Below are 14,809 nucleotides of genomic sequence, written 5' to 3' on the forward strand. Positions count from 1 at the left end.
GAAATGCAGGTATGTATGATCATTATGGGTGTAAACATTTATTACGAACAAATTCTATGATTGGCCCAGTGTCTACTGGCATGATCACAAGAGAATCAAATGACACTTCAGAACTAGATTAATGCTCTTCTTGTGGCTGCATTAAAGTATCGTCTTTCTAAGGTTATCGGAAACAAACAACAGCAGTTATTTATCCAAGTGATATTGAATACACCCCAAATTCCAGTGGAGGCTTATCTGTGAAAGTTAACTCTTTTCAATGCCCAGACGTTTCCTGACCCACAACCATTGTCAGTGAACTCTGTTCCCAGTTGAGCTCTAAGAAGCAACCTATTTGTACAGGTGATCTCATCTCAGATTGGAGACAATCAGGCTAATTCTCAGTAATCATGTTGTCTTAATGTGGGCACAAACAGTCTTTAATCTAGATAGGAGAAACATGAATACCAACTACTTTCTTTGAAATAGTTATGTGTTGCATATTTGTTCTATATGTGGACCATAGCTTCATTAGCAGCACTTGCAAAAAGATGGGTACAATAAGAGAAAAAAGTCTGAAACAAATTTATGTTCAGCAAATGAGCTTACGAATTGATGTCAATTTGGCAGTATAATTTGCATGAACGTGTTTACTATGCAGATGAAGGGTTTGCGTTGGGTGCCTGATCTACAACTATCTGTTTTCATTGATTCATGTCCCTTTTAAAAGTAATTAGTTCATATCACACTTGACAAGTACTTAAGACAGTAAGACAGGCAAACATATGTAACATTTGTATCTCTACGTGATTTACTGAATGTTCTAGGTGTCTGTATGAACAGTTTTTATCTTTTATTTTTTCCACACCTCGATATCTAATCCATCACACTGATTGCAATTTCAGAAGCTAAAAGGTGTCTTAACTTGTCCTAGGTAAACATTAGGCACACAACATGTCCAAGATAAGCAGAGCACATTAAGAGGGGTATAGTATAAGTAGTTGGCAGAACATTCTTGGGAGTTGGGATTAAGTGTGATTGAGGACATTGTGGATAGTGGTTTAATGAATGTTAGATTGTTTCTAAAATAGCAATCAACCACAAGATTAATTTCCATTCAACTTTTGTTATATTGTGACTCAAACTAAAATGCGGCTCTAAATGAACTCTTTGTACCAATCACAATCTTGAAAATGATGATGAAAAATATACAACAAACTACACAAAACGTTTACATTCCTCATCAACATTATGTGTCATCAATCAACGTTGTGAAACGGTCTAGGCCGGATTCCTGAGACTCAATGTGTTTCTGAAGCCCTGCCCTGTCTCCTCAACATTGAGTCATGTGACTGAGGAAGGAGGGGAAAGGTAGCAGAGATCCACTGTAGGCTAAGGTGAGCCACTACTGAGTCCAGTCCTCACTTACCTCTTCACACATCACCTGCATCTCAGCTGAGCTCCTTGTTATTCAACTCCAGGGTCTCACCCAACCTGGATTAGCTGTCATTTTAAAGCTTAACTAGAGCAGCTCGGCTCCTTTTTGTCTTTGACTTCGAACCTTCTGAGGTGTTTCACCATTCCATCAGCATCTTCACTATGATGCAACTTCATCACCTGACTTTATTTTGAGGCAGAATCAGCTCCAGAGGTCTTCGTTCAGGAGTTGTGAAGAGCTCCCGAGATCTTCATAGTTTCCGAGCCCTGTTGGAGAATTCACTTTTGATTTGACCGGATTGAATTGTGTGGACTCCTCAAAGAGTTGGGATATGTTTGGCCCTGGACAATTGGTGTCAACTCTCCTACCTGCAGTTTTTCACTCCTCTGCAGCTCAATTCTTCCCTGCCTTCCCCACTAGACTGGGCTCCCCTCCTCAGATCCTGTTCCCAGGGCCCCTGATTAGCTATGAGTCCCTGAGGAGTTACCTACAGCCGGAGCCATGCAAGGAGGCTTTGCTTTTGGCTACACAAGCAGCAAGGATGTGCCATCTTACAGAGACCATGGGTAAGCTCTACTTCTAAGATTGTCAGTTACTGCAAGGCTGAGGAGTGTATGGGAACCAACGTCATTACTTTTTGTGGATGTCACAATGTGCTTTGAATTAGAAAAATGTAATTGTTTTTAGTGAACTCCATTCTGCAAGACATTCATTGAGCACCATCTGATGGCCATGCACATATTTAGATTGGCTAACAGCTTGCAACTAACAATCAATTATCAAGCAAGCACAGTTAAAATGGAACTAATGAACGCTGCGCTAATTATCCAATCTAGAGCCATTAGTTCCTTGTCACCCGTTGGCAATTGTGTAATTGTTGGTTGTGCTATGCTTTCCAGATGAACAGAGGCCAGTGAAGCAGCGTCGCGCTCGAGCCAACTACAGCAGCTGTCAGCTGGAGGAGCTGGAGAAGGCCTTTGAGACCACCCACTACCCTGATGTGTTCATGAGGGAAGCCCTGGCCCTGAGACTGGACCTCATAGAGGCCAGAGTACAGGTCAAATCCTCCTGACACACCCCATCCATTTAGGAACACACATGGAACATCATAATGTGGCATTCAGCACTAGGAACACACTGTACCCACTGCTTGATTTCATCTCTCTTGAACTAAAACTGCATTTACTTAATTTGTCCACAGGTGTGGTTTCAAAATCGTCGAGCTAAGATGAGGAGGCAGCTAAAATTGCAAGGCCAGCTGGGGGAGCCATTTTCTAAGAAGGACAATGAAGAGGTAGAAGACAAGTCCAACCAGATCTCCCAGGAGCCAGAGAGCTCTGACAGCGAGCACTGGGAGAGAAGGCAGGAGAAAGGCAGCTACCCCTGGACTGAAGTCCCCAGTGCTGTAGTGACCCTGCCTGCCCACAGACTTGCCCAGGTGCATGGGGAATGGGAGGGTATGGAGGGGCCCAGTCCGGAAGTGTTCCGCTCCTGCAGTATTGCTAAGCTGCGGGCCAAGGCCAGAGAGCATGAGGCTGAGATCCACAGCACTGTGGCCAAGTCAGGCGGCAAGAGACAAACACATACACGGGACACTGATGACAGAGAGAGTGACTGATCTGCATGACTCCAAACACGATTCTAATTATAAGCCATTGTCTGAGTGTTAGAATGTAAGTTAATCACATTTTTAGCCTGAGTGTAAGGTGATTTAGAATGCGCAGCTGGTGCTGAAACCACAAAAGTGCCTTTACCACAACAAATTTCAAAGTGTAAATCTAATCCCAGGAGTGTTCATGTTACTTGCTGAATGTTTTTCTAGTTCCACTCACAAGATGGACCCATGAGCGCTGGTGTTAAATGAACACTTACATTATTTTCCTGTACAGACATTAATTCCTGATTACACTTTCATAGGCATTTGTTTTTCATGTGGCCTTCTCTTTACTCGGTGTCTAAAAGCTCTTGTGATAGCCAAAGGATCAAGGTAAAACTGAAAGAGGAAACGCTCTGATGACTTCTCAATGATCTCACCGATGACAAGGCCATCCGTGAGCTATCCTGTTACGGTTGCTATGGACAGAGGAGCAGGATGTCTGCATGCCACCACAAGCCCTCAAAGGAAACAATGGAAATGGACTGAGAAAGGGCTGCACTCTGTGACAAGGAAACTCTATAGACAACACAGCAGACACATGCTGTTGTTGTTTTCCTGCAAGAGATGAACTCCTAAACAAACTGAAATGTAATGCTGTTTTTTTTTTGGGCAATTAACATTGTTGGGATTTACATAAACTCCGTGCAATCTTTAGTTTTACAGCGAAACGGTTTAACAGAGTCCGCATGTTGGGATTATCTATCACATTATTTGGGCAAATTGAAAGAGCAGCTTTCCAGAGACAACACATCCTTTTTTTACGCCCAAGCTCCTGTCCAACAGCCAGGACGAGTGGAGTGGAGAATGTGATATGAACCACATGTCAGGGTCATGTGATATGAACCACATGTCAGGGTCATGTGATATGAACCACATGTCAGGGTCATGTGATATGAACCACATGTCAGGGTCATGTGATATGAACCACATGTCAGGGTCATGTGATATGAACCACATGTCAGGGTCATTTGAAAATTAGTCAGCAAGTACGTATGCACAAAAACAGCAGCTTGCTTTGTACTATAATAGAATAGAGTATTAGTAGTTGGACAGGTCGAAACCAATCCAGACAAATACATTTCCATAGCCTTACTGTGCACCCCTCTGACAATGAGAATGCCTTTTTCCCAAACTGTATATGATCATAACAATCTTCAGACTACAGAATTGTTTGTGCTTCCCAGTATTACTTTATACTCAACAGCTATACTGTAGCTTTACTCCACTTTAATATTGATTAGATAAAAATGTTAAGTATTGTATTCCAAAACAAGTGTTTTGCTTGTAGAGTTATATATTTGGGGATAATGGGATGATTACATAATTCTGCGCCAAATAAATGTTTTATGTTTCCTTGTGCCATCTCTTCAGTTGATGGTCAGCTTCTCTCTGGTCCCAATCAAATTTCAGACGCTCAAGTTTTTCTCCAGTACAGCACTAATTAGAGACAGCCTCAAGTCACAGACTGTTTGATTTGATGGTTGGCTTTAGGTCAAATTTTAAACCACCTTTTAAAATGGGTCAGTCTATCTAGAACATACTCAAAGTAGGTTAGTGGTAACGGTGTCTTCAACCATTGTACTACCTCCAGTAGATCCTATACATCAATTCCCATTATTTGAATTGATTTACACACACACTAATGCATGTTGCAAAACAACAGCCCAGCTTTATGCTTTGTTTGCATAGTAGTGTTGCAGGTCACTGTTTCACTTTGGCCATTAAACTTTGCTGTCATGAGATCATCTTTATCCCACACAAATTACCTCGCATTGTCTGATCTTTGCTCATATTTCTAAAATATATAAGTGCAATCACATCACATTTTTACAAAAGAAATATTCTCTATCACTGGTGGAGTAAAACAATGGGCGTTCAAGTTCGTGAACTCCAAACCCCACCCCCTCGCGTGAGGAGACAAGAAGACCTTTTCAGGTGCCACATTAGAAAATGACTGCTGTGGTTGACAGATGGACTAACATCTTTAAGTGGTCTGTTTTTAAACAATATTGTCAAGGCTAAGAGAAATAACAACTTAATGATCCTCCTCGTGATTCAAACTAGAATATAGTACCTCAAAGTGGGCTTCGCAGTTCAGGGTTCCAACTTTGCTACTGTCCTTTTGTTACTTCATTGACCAAACAAAACACGTTCGGAAGGATGGCCGCTATCAAAGCACTGGAACAGTGGTGCAAAATCCAATGCGAGGGGTACCGAGATGTTGCTATAACCAACATGACAACTTCATTCAAAAATGGATTGGCGTTCTGTGCACTTTTACACAAATTCCGACCGGATCTCATGTAAGAATGGTGTTGACAATTATTTTTATTTTTTTACTAAAATACTGTTTGGTTTAGATATTCAACCTCCTTAATAGAAACTACAAATACATTTTGCACAGTAATGTTTGCTGTAATTGAAAGTGCAGCTGGAATCAATTTAATTCTTAGCCTGTAGTATGCAATGGACATGTCATAAACTGCAGTATCACGAGGAAATTTGTTTTTCATTTCATGAGTTGGCAATATACACATGCTGAATATGTTATCAAATAGTATGGCTAAAACTCCACGTTGAACAATGGTGGCGGGAATCCCCCACTCAGCATCCTTAATGGTGATGATGTCATGGCCACACATGGCCACACAGTATATGGATAAATAAAATAAGCTGAGTTAAATATCAAATAGGGAGTCAAGTAACATGCTACTAAAGCAGTATTGTTATTTAATTAACTAGCTTTTAGCAGTTTTTTTTTACATAATTATGAATGTTGCCTTTATTTCTCAAAAAACCTTAAATGTGCATTTGTAGTCATGAAAACCTGTTTTCCTAATTCCAGAGACTATGATTCCCTCAGTAAGGATGATGTTTTCGAGAACAACAACTTGGTAAGTTGATGAGGCAGCATTTCTTTTTTCCAACCACAGAGAAGAACATTGTATTTGAGCAGGAAGTTATATTCCAAACTATTTAACAGGATCTTGTTGAACTTTATGGCCACATTACCAGGAAGCTAGTTGGTTTATGTCTGAACTGATTACATTGTTTATATGCCCACAGCCCTCTGCAGCTGTATGTATTTGTTGGTGACTTGGCCAATGAGATGAACTGAAAATAGCTGTAGGGATGCTGTGTGTATGACTGCACTGTCGCTGTATTATATACATTAGCCACTGTACTTTATAGCATCTTTACATATACAGCAATTGACCAACATGGTGATGGTTTTCTGTTAACATTGCTGTGGTTGAATGCATTTAAACGCACAAGGCAGAACAAAATGTGGTCTAAATTCAGATGAAGCAAAGGTAACACTTGCTATTTCTTGACAAAAACATGACAACCAACAGTTCCATGTCACAAAAGAGTTGCCTTGGTTAATGTTTAACATCTCTTTAACCCTTCTATAATTGAAATATTCATGAGAAGCATGTTTACTCGACCGGCACAGTTGACCCTATTTTTACAGTTGCCCCCCATTTCCTTTAAGCAAGGATGCGTGCAATGAATGACAGAACCAGAATGACTCACACAGAGCATCTGGTCAATGATTTGGGGGTTATTTTATTTCAATTTCCACAGTTTGAGGATAAATCGACTCAGTGTGCTATAGATCTTCTTGATAGTTTTGCGTCTCCCCCTCACAGTATCCCCTAAGAACCTGAGCTCAGGAGAGGCTCTCCAGAGTATTTATTATGAATGAGGTGTACTATCATCCCAGGCTACTTGATCCCAACAATAAAGGTTCATTTACAAACATCGGATAGTAAAGTGACACGTTTGTGTCAGGAATTGTGTTGGTATTTTTAAAACAACATTCGGACCTTTTGTTTAAAGTACAGATTAGATTGGTTTCCCTCTTGACCAATTGGATGATCACATGTTCATGGAGGAACTCATGGTTATGTACAGCTCCTGTTTTGCCTCTGAGGTAATCTCACACATGCACAGCACCTCCTTTATATTTGATGAACTTGTGTTCCCCAGTTCGTCGTGTGTCGTGTTTCTCAGAGACTTTTTATCATTTAGAGAGCCTTGTGTTGCTTTTTTCTTATCCTTTACGTCGCTGGTCTCTTCCTTTTTTAGTTGACAGAGGAAGAACAGGCCTATCTCACCGATGCATATTTGGTTTGACCTCCTTTTCCTTTGCTCTGACATTGGTGGATTTGCCTTTTCTGCCAAGCTGTCCTGTAGATTTTAATGAGCACATCCAGGTTGCTCCTAAACAATGCCCCGTTATCCTCCTGCCTCCGTCCTCTCTTCCAGGCCTGAGTGTGCACAGGATGTGTGCTATTTATTATTCAGCCCCTGCTCAGACTTTCCCAGCATTGGGCCACAGAATGGTGCTTGCTGAACATTCTCTATTTATAGTAGATACTTTTGTTCTAGCTTGTTCACTGTGAAATAGGGTAGCTGTTTTGCATATACAAAACCCAGATACATATTTGTATTCATGGCCATCAAGAAAAGTGATTAGCCAAATATCTTTAGTTCAAAAGGAAAGGTGTAGTCAGAAATATTCTTCTGTGTTAGTCGCATTTCCCCCCTCTTAATTATTGTTAGATCTATATATGGGTTCAGAATTGCTTAAAAATCTGTTCTGTTCAAATCTTTATTTCCTCACCAGGCCTTCCAGATTGCAGAAGATCAGTTGGGGATTCCTGCGCTGCTGGATGCAGAGGACATGGTGGCCCTGAGGATCCCAGACAGGCTGAGTATCCTCACATACGTGTCTCAGTACCACAACTACTTCCGCGGACGATCCCCCAGTGAGACATAACATTTACGTTGTATTCCTTTAGCTGGTTCTTTTTCATCCGAATGGACGGATTCCTTTGGGCTTGTTCTATTCAACAACAAACTTAACCAAGCAGAGTTATTCTGTGATTCTGTTAACCGTGTCTGCTTTCCCAGCTGGGGGTGTAGGTGGGGTGAAGAGGCCAGCAGAGGGCTCAAAGGAGGAGCCGTCTGAAAAGAAGAATATCCCAGTGGTCGTCAAATCCTTTGTGTCTAAAACGGCCATAGAGAACCGTCCACCTCCCAGTGTCAAGGCTGAAACCTCGCCTGAGTTACCCAGGGCGGCTGATAAGGTTGGTTATTATTGGTTAGTTTTAATCTCTATGCTGTCTAGAAGACGTTACTCACAGTATATGCAGGTTTGCTAATCTATTTGGGTTCAATTGGTTTATTTTTGTATGTACATTTAACATTAAATACATTCTACTCTTCTCTTTCTCATCCCTTCACAGAAGACAGTTCTGGTTGAGAACTCTAATAAGACAGGCACTCTCAATAGCAAGTGTGTTGTGTGCAAGAGCCATGTCCACCTGGTCCAAAGGCATTTTGTCGAAGGGAAGCTGTATCACCGCAGCTGCTTCAAGTAAGAATCAGACCAAACCACCTTGATCAAACGGCAGTGCTAATGTCAATAAATTGTGTTAAAGCTGCATGTTAAACCTTCAAACCAGGTGCAGTGAATGCTCAAACATCCTTCTCACTGGGGCCTATAAAGTGGGGAAAGAGCCAGGCAGCTTCATATGTAGTGCCCACCAGAGCACCCAGATCGTCAGTGAGCCTCCTGTGGCTGGGATCAGAACCGGGCCTGCTGGCTCTGTTGAGCGGCCCACAACGGATAGCAGCACAGCCCGCCTTGCCCCACACCACTCCTCTGTGCTGTCCTCCACTGTGGCTTTTGTTCCAAAGCCGGTGGATACCAGCCCAGCTCCCCAGCCCTGGACTGCCTCAGCCCAGAGGACCCAGGCTGCCCGACAGAAGTTCTTCCAGTCTGCTGCCCCGGAAGCCCCCCCTATCAGGACCAAGCTGCCATTCTCCAGAGACGTCCCTGCGGGGGAGAGGGTGTCCATGAGTCATAAGGAGCTGAACAGCAGGACAACCTCAGTGGTTGGCAGGAAACTGTCAGAGGATAACTGCAACAATAATAACTCGTGCCCGTTTGTCATTAGATCATCTCGAAGGAGGTGAGGAACAAAGTTCAGTAGAACTTTAATGACGCTAGCTACCACTGTAATAACGCTAGCTACCACTGCTGAGTATCTTAACAGTTCAGCTTGATCTACATCACTTGTCTGATGTAGATTCTGAAATCTTTGACAACTTTAATAAGTTGTTTCCCTAGGTTTGGAGAGGAGCCATACTCAGCTGACAGACTGGCTAAATGTAGCCAAGACACAGCAGGACAGCAAGCCACCCAGCCAGCTAATAACTACACCCACAACAAGGAATCACTTTGGCAAAAATCCTTCAACAAAGCAAGCTCCGGACCAACAGCTGTATCTGTGAACACCAAAGGCAAGATCTCTAAAATTCCAGTGACTTTTTTTTCCATCAAACTCACCTTTTGCAGATGTTTCTAGCAGCCCAAAGATTTTCGAAATCTTGAAACTATTACTCCCATGACAATTGGTGTATGAAAGTTTATTAAATGATTATCTGTCCGTACAGAGGGCCCTATTGACTGGCGGTCCAACCTCAGGTCCGTTAAGAATGGACCAGCAATGCAGTAAGTAATTACTGGCAGTTTTTCCATTAACCCAGTCACTTTAGACCACACTAGGGGAAGCGGGCTCAGTCACCTGGGTGTAAAGTGCCTGATATATTTGGTCCAAAGAGCTGACAGGTGGGCTTCTCATATTCACTCTGCAGCAGACCGATTCATCCCACGTCGCCCATCTCTGTAATTGTTGACTGGCTCAGAGTGCAGCCGCTAGCCCTCTCCCCCACCTACTCGAGCCCCAGGGAATACTACGCCTGACATTAGCCCTAGCGCCTTGTTAGATAGTTACTGAGTTCCCCTGATGAGCCCTCCAGTCATTCCCACTTCCATCATTTCAGTGTCATGAGAGGTGAGGTTTTGTGTTCTATTGATGTATGTAACTCTTTTCTTAAATGTAAAATGATATTATTCAGAAGAGATCCATTTATTTACATACTGTGGTTGAGGTATGTTTTTATAATAATAATTGTAAATGTTTTCATTTAAAATGATTACCATCCAGGATCCCATGCTCTTCTGAAGGTCAGTCAATCAGCCTTAAGAAACCAAAGTCTGAAGTCCCCTCCACTACTGTTACCAGCAAGGCCGTAAAGCCTCCCTCTTGCCTGCCACCCACGGCCCCCACCAGCTCTCCTCCTGCTGGTTACTCAGCTCCCTCTTCCCAGCTGCTTCAACAAGGCTCTGGAGGACCGGGTAAGACCTTTTGCAAAACCATAAGTTGAACGTAGTTTACATTTCTTTTCGTCATCAAAATGTAATTGTTGTTCAAATCCTCGCTTTTTAGGTACTTCAAATGGCAACTATCCAGCTACCAGCTCCTCTTTCTGTTCCCCCATGGGCTCTCCTCCCCTTGTCCCTATCTGGCACAGACCTCCCTCCTCTCGGCAGCCACAGCTCCATGTAGGAGAATCAGGTAATGCCAAGACCTCCAACTGTATTTTTTTTTTAAATCTATTTCTGCGGTAAAGTCTGTATTTACCACATTTGGAGTTAATCATATTAATTGACATTGTCAGGTGAAGAGAATGGGAGCTTGTCACCGACTCAATCCCCCTCCTGTTTGCCAACTATTCAGTCCATCGGCTCTCCTCCAACCAATTACAGAAGACTCCTTACCACCTCTGGTTAGACTGAGCTTTGAGTTTTATCACAAATCCCAGATGCCTTAATCATTATGTGGATGAATTTAAATTGTACTATTTTATGAGTAATGGATTAATTTAAAATAAAACATGGCAACAGTCTTATGAGACAATGACGCCTCACAACAGCCATAGAAGGTCTTATTAATCCTGTTTTACCGACCTCTTAGGTTCTAAAAATGGAAAGCGTTTGTCACTCACAAATGCCTCGGGGTCTGAAATGAGGTCACCCTTAGTAAGTTTAAATTCTCATGCGTAAACACTCCTTCCGTAAATGTTCATGTGTTTTCTTATGTTTTAGATGTATGTCAGTTATAGGATTCAAACTTTTGTCACTCATTCCTGTGTTTTTGTTCAGAGCCAAAATCATCACATTCCCATGAATGACATTGTGAAGGAGCTGAATGGGATTGAGAACAGCTTGAGTGATCTGGAGAGGGAGGGAGTGGAGATGGAGAAGAATCTCCGCACCTGTGAGGAAGGTAATTGTTAGGAAATTCTCCTTCACCAACCTTTCCTTACCTACTGTAATGCACACAAATACACCCACTGTGAAATTGTTTTGTATATGGGATTTCCCAGAATTGCACCCTTTTTGAGGATGGACCTGACTATCAAGGACTGTTATGGCCCCAAATGTCTACTTGCACTTACTACTAAATCATTTAACACTCATTCTATAGAAGTCAATATCCAAATAAACTTTTAAATTGAACATCTAGTTGGAAGTCATACTTATTGGCCCTCCAATTTCAGCAGTCACGTTCCTCCTCTACTCCAGTGAATGTGTCTTGGTGTACAGTTGTTCACGATGAGGCTGCTATCCCACTGGTCCTGTATGGGACACACACACACAACCACTGCCTTGAGGGGAGAGGTGGGCCAGCTTCCAGCTTCCATCTCCAGTAGCTATAAGCAAAAGAAGCATGCTGAACCCACAGGGAAGCCTCCTGCCTTATACTCCTCCTCTCTGGAATTGGAGAGGTGGGGGTGGTACGAAATGAGTGGTGGGGTGCCCACATCCCCTGAGACAGGCTACAGAGTAGGAGTAAGGAGGCCTGATTGCTCTGCTCAAGGTCACCGTGGTTGGGGCACAGTAATATCCTGCAGTCCACTGCTGCCCTTCCCTGTCCAAACCTCACACCTGTCTTGCTGATAGTCGGCAGTGGAAGTTAATGGGACACTCTCGCCTCTCAGTCCCTGGCCAGACTAGCCTGCACCGTTATCTAATGAATATGTGGTGGTTGTTCGTGAACAGGCCTTAGGTAGAAATAAATGATCGTGTTGAACTGGGACATTGTAATGCATTGTGTTCCAACTCAACACAGTGATGCTATTTTGGAGATGTGGTAGTTGGCATAGGATACAAGTGTTTCTCATGCATGTTTGGGGCTCAATCAGCATCTCTTTTCAGAGGGTGACGGGGACATCTTGATGGATCCTTTGATGGTTGACTGGTTCAACTTAATCCGAAAGAAGCAGATGTATATTCGGAGGGAGTCAGAGCTTGTGTACATGTAAGTACTTCTCCTGTTTACTTTAAAGTATACTCCATGTCGATTCATCACACAACTTACCCTGTAACTTAGGGGGATGGTGACAGCTAAGTGGAAGAGCGTTTGGATTAAAGCGTTGCTAAATGATTTGATTAAAACGCGTTGTTTTGCAGTGTAAAGACCCAGGATCTGGAGGAGCAGCAGCCAGGGGTGGAGGTGGAGCTCCGGAGGCTGTTAGAGAAACCAGGTTAGAGGCTCCAGGTTTCATCCAAGCGTGCAGGCCCCTTTTATACAAGGATAATAATAAGCTTTATGTATATTGCACCTTTTATAAATAAGAAATGCACCTGAAAGGGCTTCACAATAGAGGAAATTAAATTCCCAGTGCTTTTCAAAATTATGACGTTGTAGAATTCCATAACATTTTTAATGAAGTTAAGAAACGGAATGTAAAATACAAAGACATAAAAATGAACATTACAAATTCTCTACTCACTTCCTCGCTTGTACCACTGAGATCGGCAGTTGGTACAGTGGCTCCCCTGTCTGACAGATATCTGGGTGTTCCCGGCAGATCATTTGAAGTCCAGGGAGGAGTGCTGGCAGGAGCAGAGGCTGATGGAGAGACTGGTGGACATCGTGAATGGAAGAAATGCCATTGTGGAGGGGCTAGACAAGGACAGGCGGAGGTAGGGTGCATTTATATCTTGATGACTTAAGCCCTGTTGCATTTGGAGGGAAATGACGTGTGCTGTAGATTTGGTTGTCTGGATGGTCACAATGGAAAGAAGTATTAACATAATCATTCATATCAGGTGCTACAGTCTGGAATCTTGTCTGATCTAAAAAAAAAAAAAAAATACTATTTTAGGGAAGAAGAGGAGGATCAGCAATTGAATGAAATGATGCAGAGTCTTGGTGAGTGTATATACTTACCACAAATGGATGTTTCATGTCGCAGATTTAGTACCTAATTTAATATGTCCATATTTGTTTGTGGTTGACAGGAGTTAGGAAATCAAAAAACAAGAGGAAGTCTTCAGTTTCTAAGTTGTTCAGAAGAAGAAGTAAAAAGACAGCCACGGAGTGATCATTAGGGGAAGTGTTCACTGTAGGATCTACAACACAAGTATGTTTAAGTCCTCTAACGTTTTAAACGCCTGTATTTATGAAAGTCCACTGGGTGTAGTGGGACTTGTACTGTATCACGTGTCAATGGTGGGAGAACATATTGGTAAAGCATAAGAGGCTGAGTTTTTTATATTGTTAAACATCTGAGCACATTTGTCAACATATTAGTTTAATTATGTATATCACTTTGGTGTTGTGTTCAATGTTCGATTACGTTTCAGCTTCAGAATCACTTTTGTTTGACGTTTCAGTTGAATTATTCATAGTTAAGTTAAGGCACTGGAATTGACTTTTGACGGGTTCTTCCACATTTATCATCTTTTTTTGTTCCTTTTGAGTCACAAAGTATTATACACACTTTTTTGGGGTACTATTTCTCACCACTGTTACTTTAGTTTTAGCAACTTTATTCAAAAGTTGGTTTTGTCCAATGAATGCATCTTTGCTTTGATTCACGAATATCTATTTAATTATTTGAAATTCAAATTCTGATACTTGTGTATCCTTTGTTCTTACCTGCTATATTTAAGTTTTTGATTTTAAGACTCCTTCTAAATGGATGTTTGACCCCCCCAAAAAAAACTGTTGATCCTCTGTGAAATGGTTTTCTCTGCACATTTAATTTTCCATCTAAAACAGAATATAGTAAGCAGCATACAGTGGCACTTACTGCGATGTTAAACCAGACTGTAAGTTCACACTCATGCTGTAGGTGGCAGCGTGGGCATAGTGTCCAAAAACCTGACAATCCAATTTGCCATAGTACAGACAGTTAATTTATTTGGTAATTTTATAAATGCAGCAAAATGTTCTAGTCTTCTGATGCAATAATGTTATATGAAAGATGCAATAATGTTATATGAAAGCGGATTATGTAGAGCAATAGCTTATGGCCATGCAAGGCTTATAAACTAGGTTGTATTGAGCTATTTATCTAAACTTTTTTTATCGTAACACCTGGTTTAATTAAACATTGGTATAACAATGTATTTGCTATAGGACTACTATAGGTTTTTTAACCCATTTCATTATTGCTCTTTTAAAATGTATGACTCGCATAGTCACACATGAACAAACGTCTGTTTGTGAGAATTTCAGGCAAATCAAGTGACATTTTAAAGTAGATGGAATGTTGAATGAATGTCTGGACAGTGTGTATTTATTGTGTTTTTAAATGAAATTACTTTTTGAAGTTTAATAAATTATTTTAACAAGACTTTGGCTGTTCCCATATACAGTATTCTTGTTTTCAGTTTCTGTTAAACACGACCTGCTTGCACGTTGCTAGAATGTTCTAACTAATGTAGTACACAGCAAAAACAACGCATGACCTGTATCTCGTGCTCACTTTCTCCCCGTTCAGAAAGTACACTGTGTTGGACTTCCTTCTTACACTCTCAAAACCCAGCCATGATAATACACAGAGCTAAGCCCATTTTTATGTGG

General features: G+C 41.7%; 2 protein-coding genes across 3 annotated transcripts; both read left to right on the plus strand.

Annotated features, from left to right (window-relative positions):
- Positions 1 to 1,382: 1,382 nt before the first annotated feature.
- On the plus strand, positions 1,383 to 4,399 carry si:dkey-43p13.5 (retinal homeobox protein Rx1). Its single transcript, XM_047038350.1, has 3 exons — positions 1,383 to 1,983; positions 2,317 to 2,474; positions 2,619 to 4,399. Exons 1-3 carry the CDS (start codon positions 1,749 to 1,751, stop codon positions 3,033 to 3,035), a joined length of 810 nt encoding a protein of 269 aa, XP_046894306.1. The 5' UTR covers positions 1,383 to 1,748; the 3' UTR covers positions 3,036 to 4,399.
- A 627-nt stretch (positions 4,400 to 5,026) lies between these two features.
- micall2a (mical-like 2a) lies at positions 5,027 to 14,569 on the plus strand. 2 transcript variants are annotated; one of them, XM_047039158.1, is made up of 18 exons: positions 5,027 to 5,377; positions 5,920 to 5,968; positions 7,708 to 7,849; positions 7,995 to 8,170; positions 8,330 to 8,460; positions 8,549 to 9,058; positions 9,205 to 9,389; positions 9,543 to 9,600; positions 10,097 to 10,287; positions 10,379 to 10,507; positions 10,611 to 10,718; positions 10,907 to 10,971; positions 11,095 to 11,218; positions 12,151 to 12,253; positions 12,406 to 12,479; positions 12,807 to 12,921; positions 13,104 to 13,150; positions 13,240 to 14,569. In XM_047039158.1, exons 1-18 carry the CDS (start codon positions 5,235 to 5,237, stop codon positions 13,320 to 13,322), a joined length of 2,433 nt encoding a protein of 810 aa, XP_046895114.1. In that variant the 5' UTR covers positions 5,027 to 5,234; the 3' UTR covers positions 13,323 to 14,569. The 2 variants fall into 2 exon arrangements, with proteins under 2 accessions (XP_046895114.1, XP_046895115.1); XM_047039159.1 differs by having other exon boundaries at positions 9,217 to 9,389.
- The last annotated feature ends 240 nt before the right edge of the window (positions 14,570 to 14,809 follow it).

This window comes from Hypomesus transpacificus, chromosome 17, assembly GCF_021917145.1.
Source record: "Hypomesus transpacificus isolate Combined female chromosome 17, fHypTra1, whole genome shotgun sequence".
NCBI lineage: Eukaryota > Metazoa > Chordata > Actinopteri > Osmeriformes > Osmeridae > Hypomesus > Hypomesus transpacificus.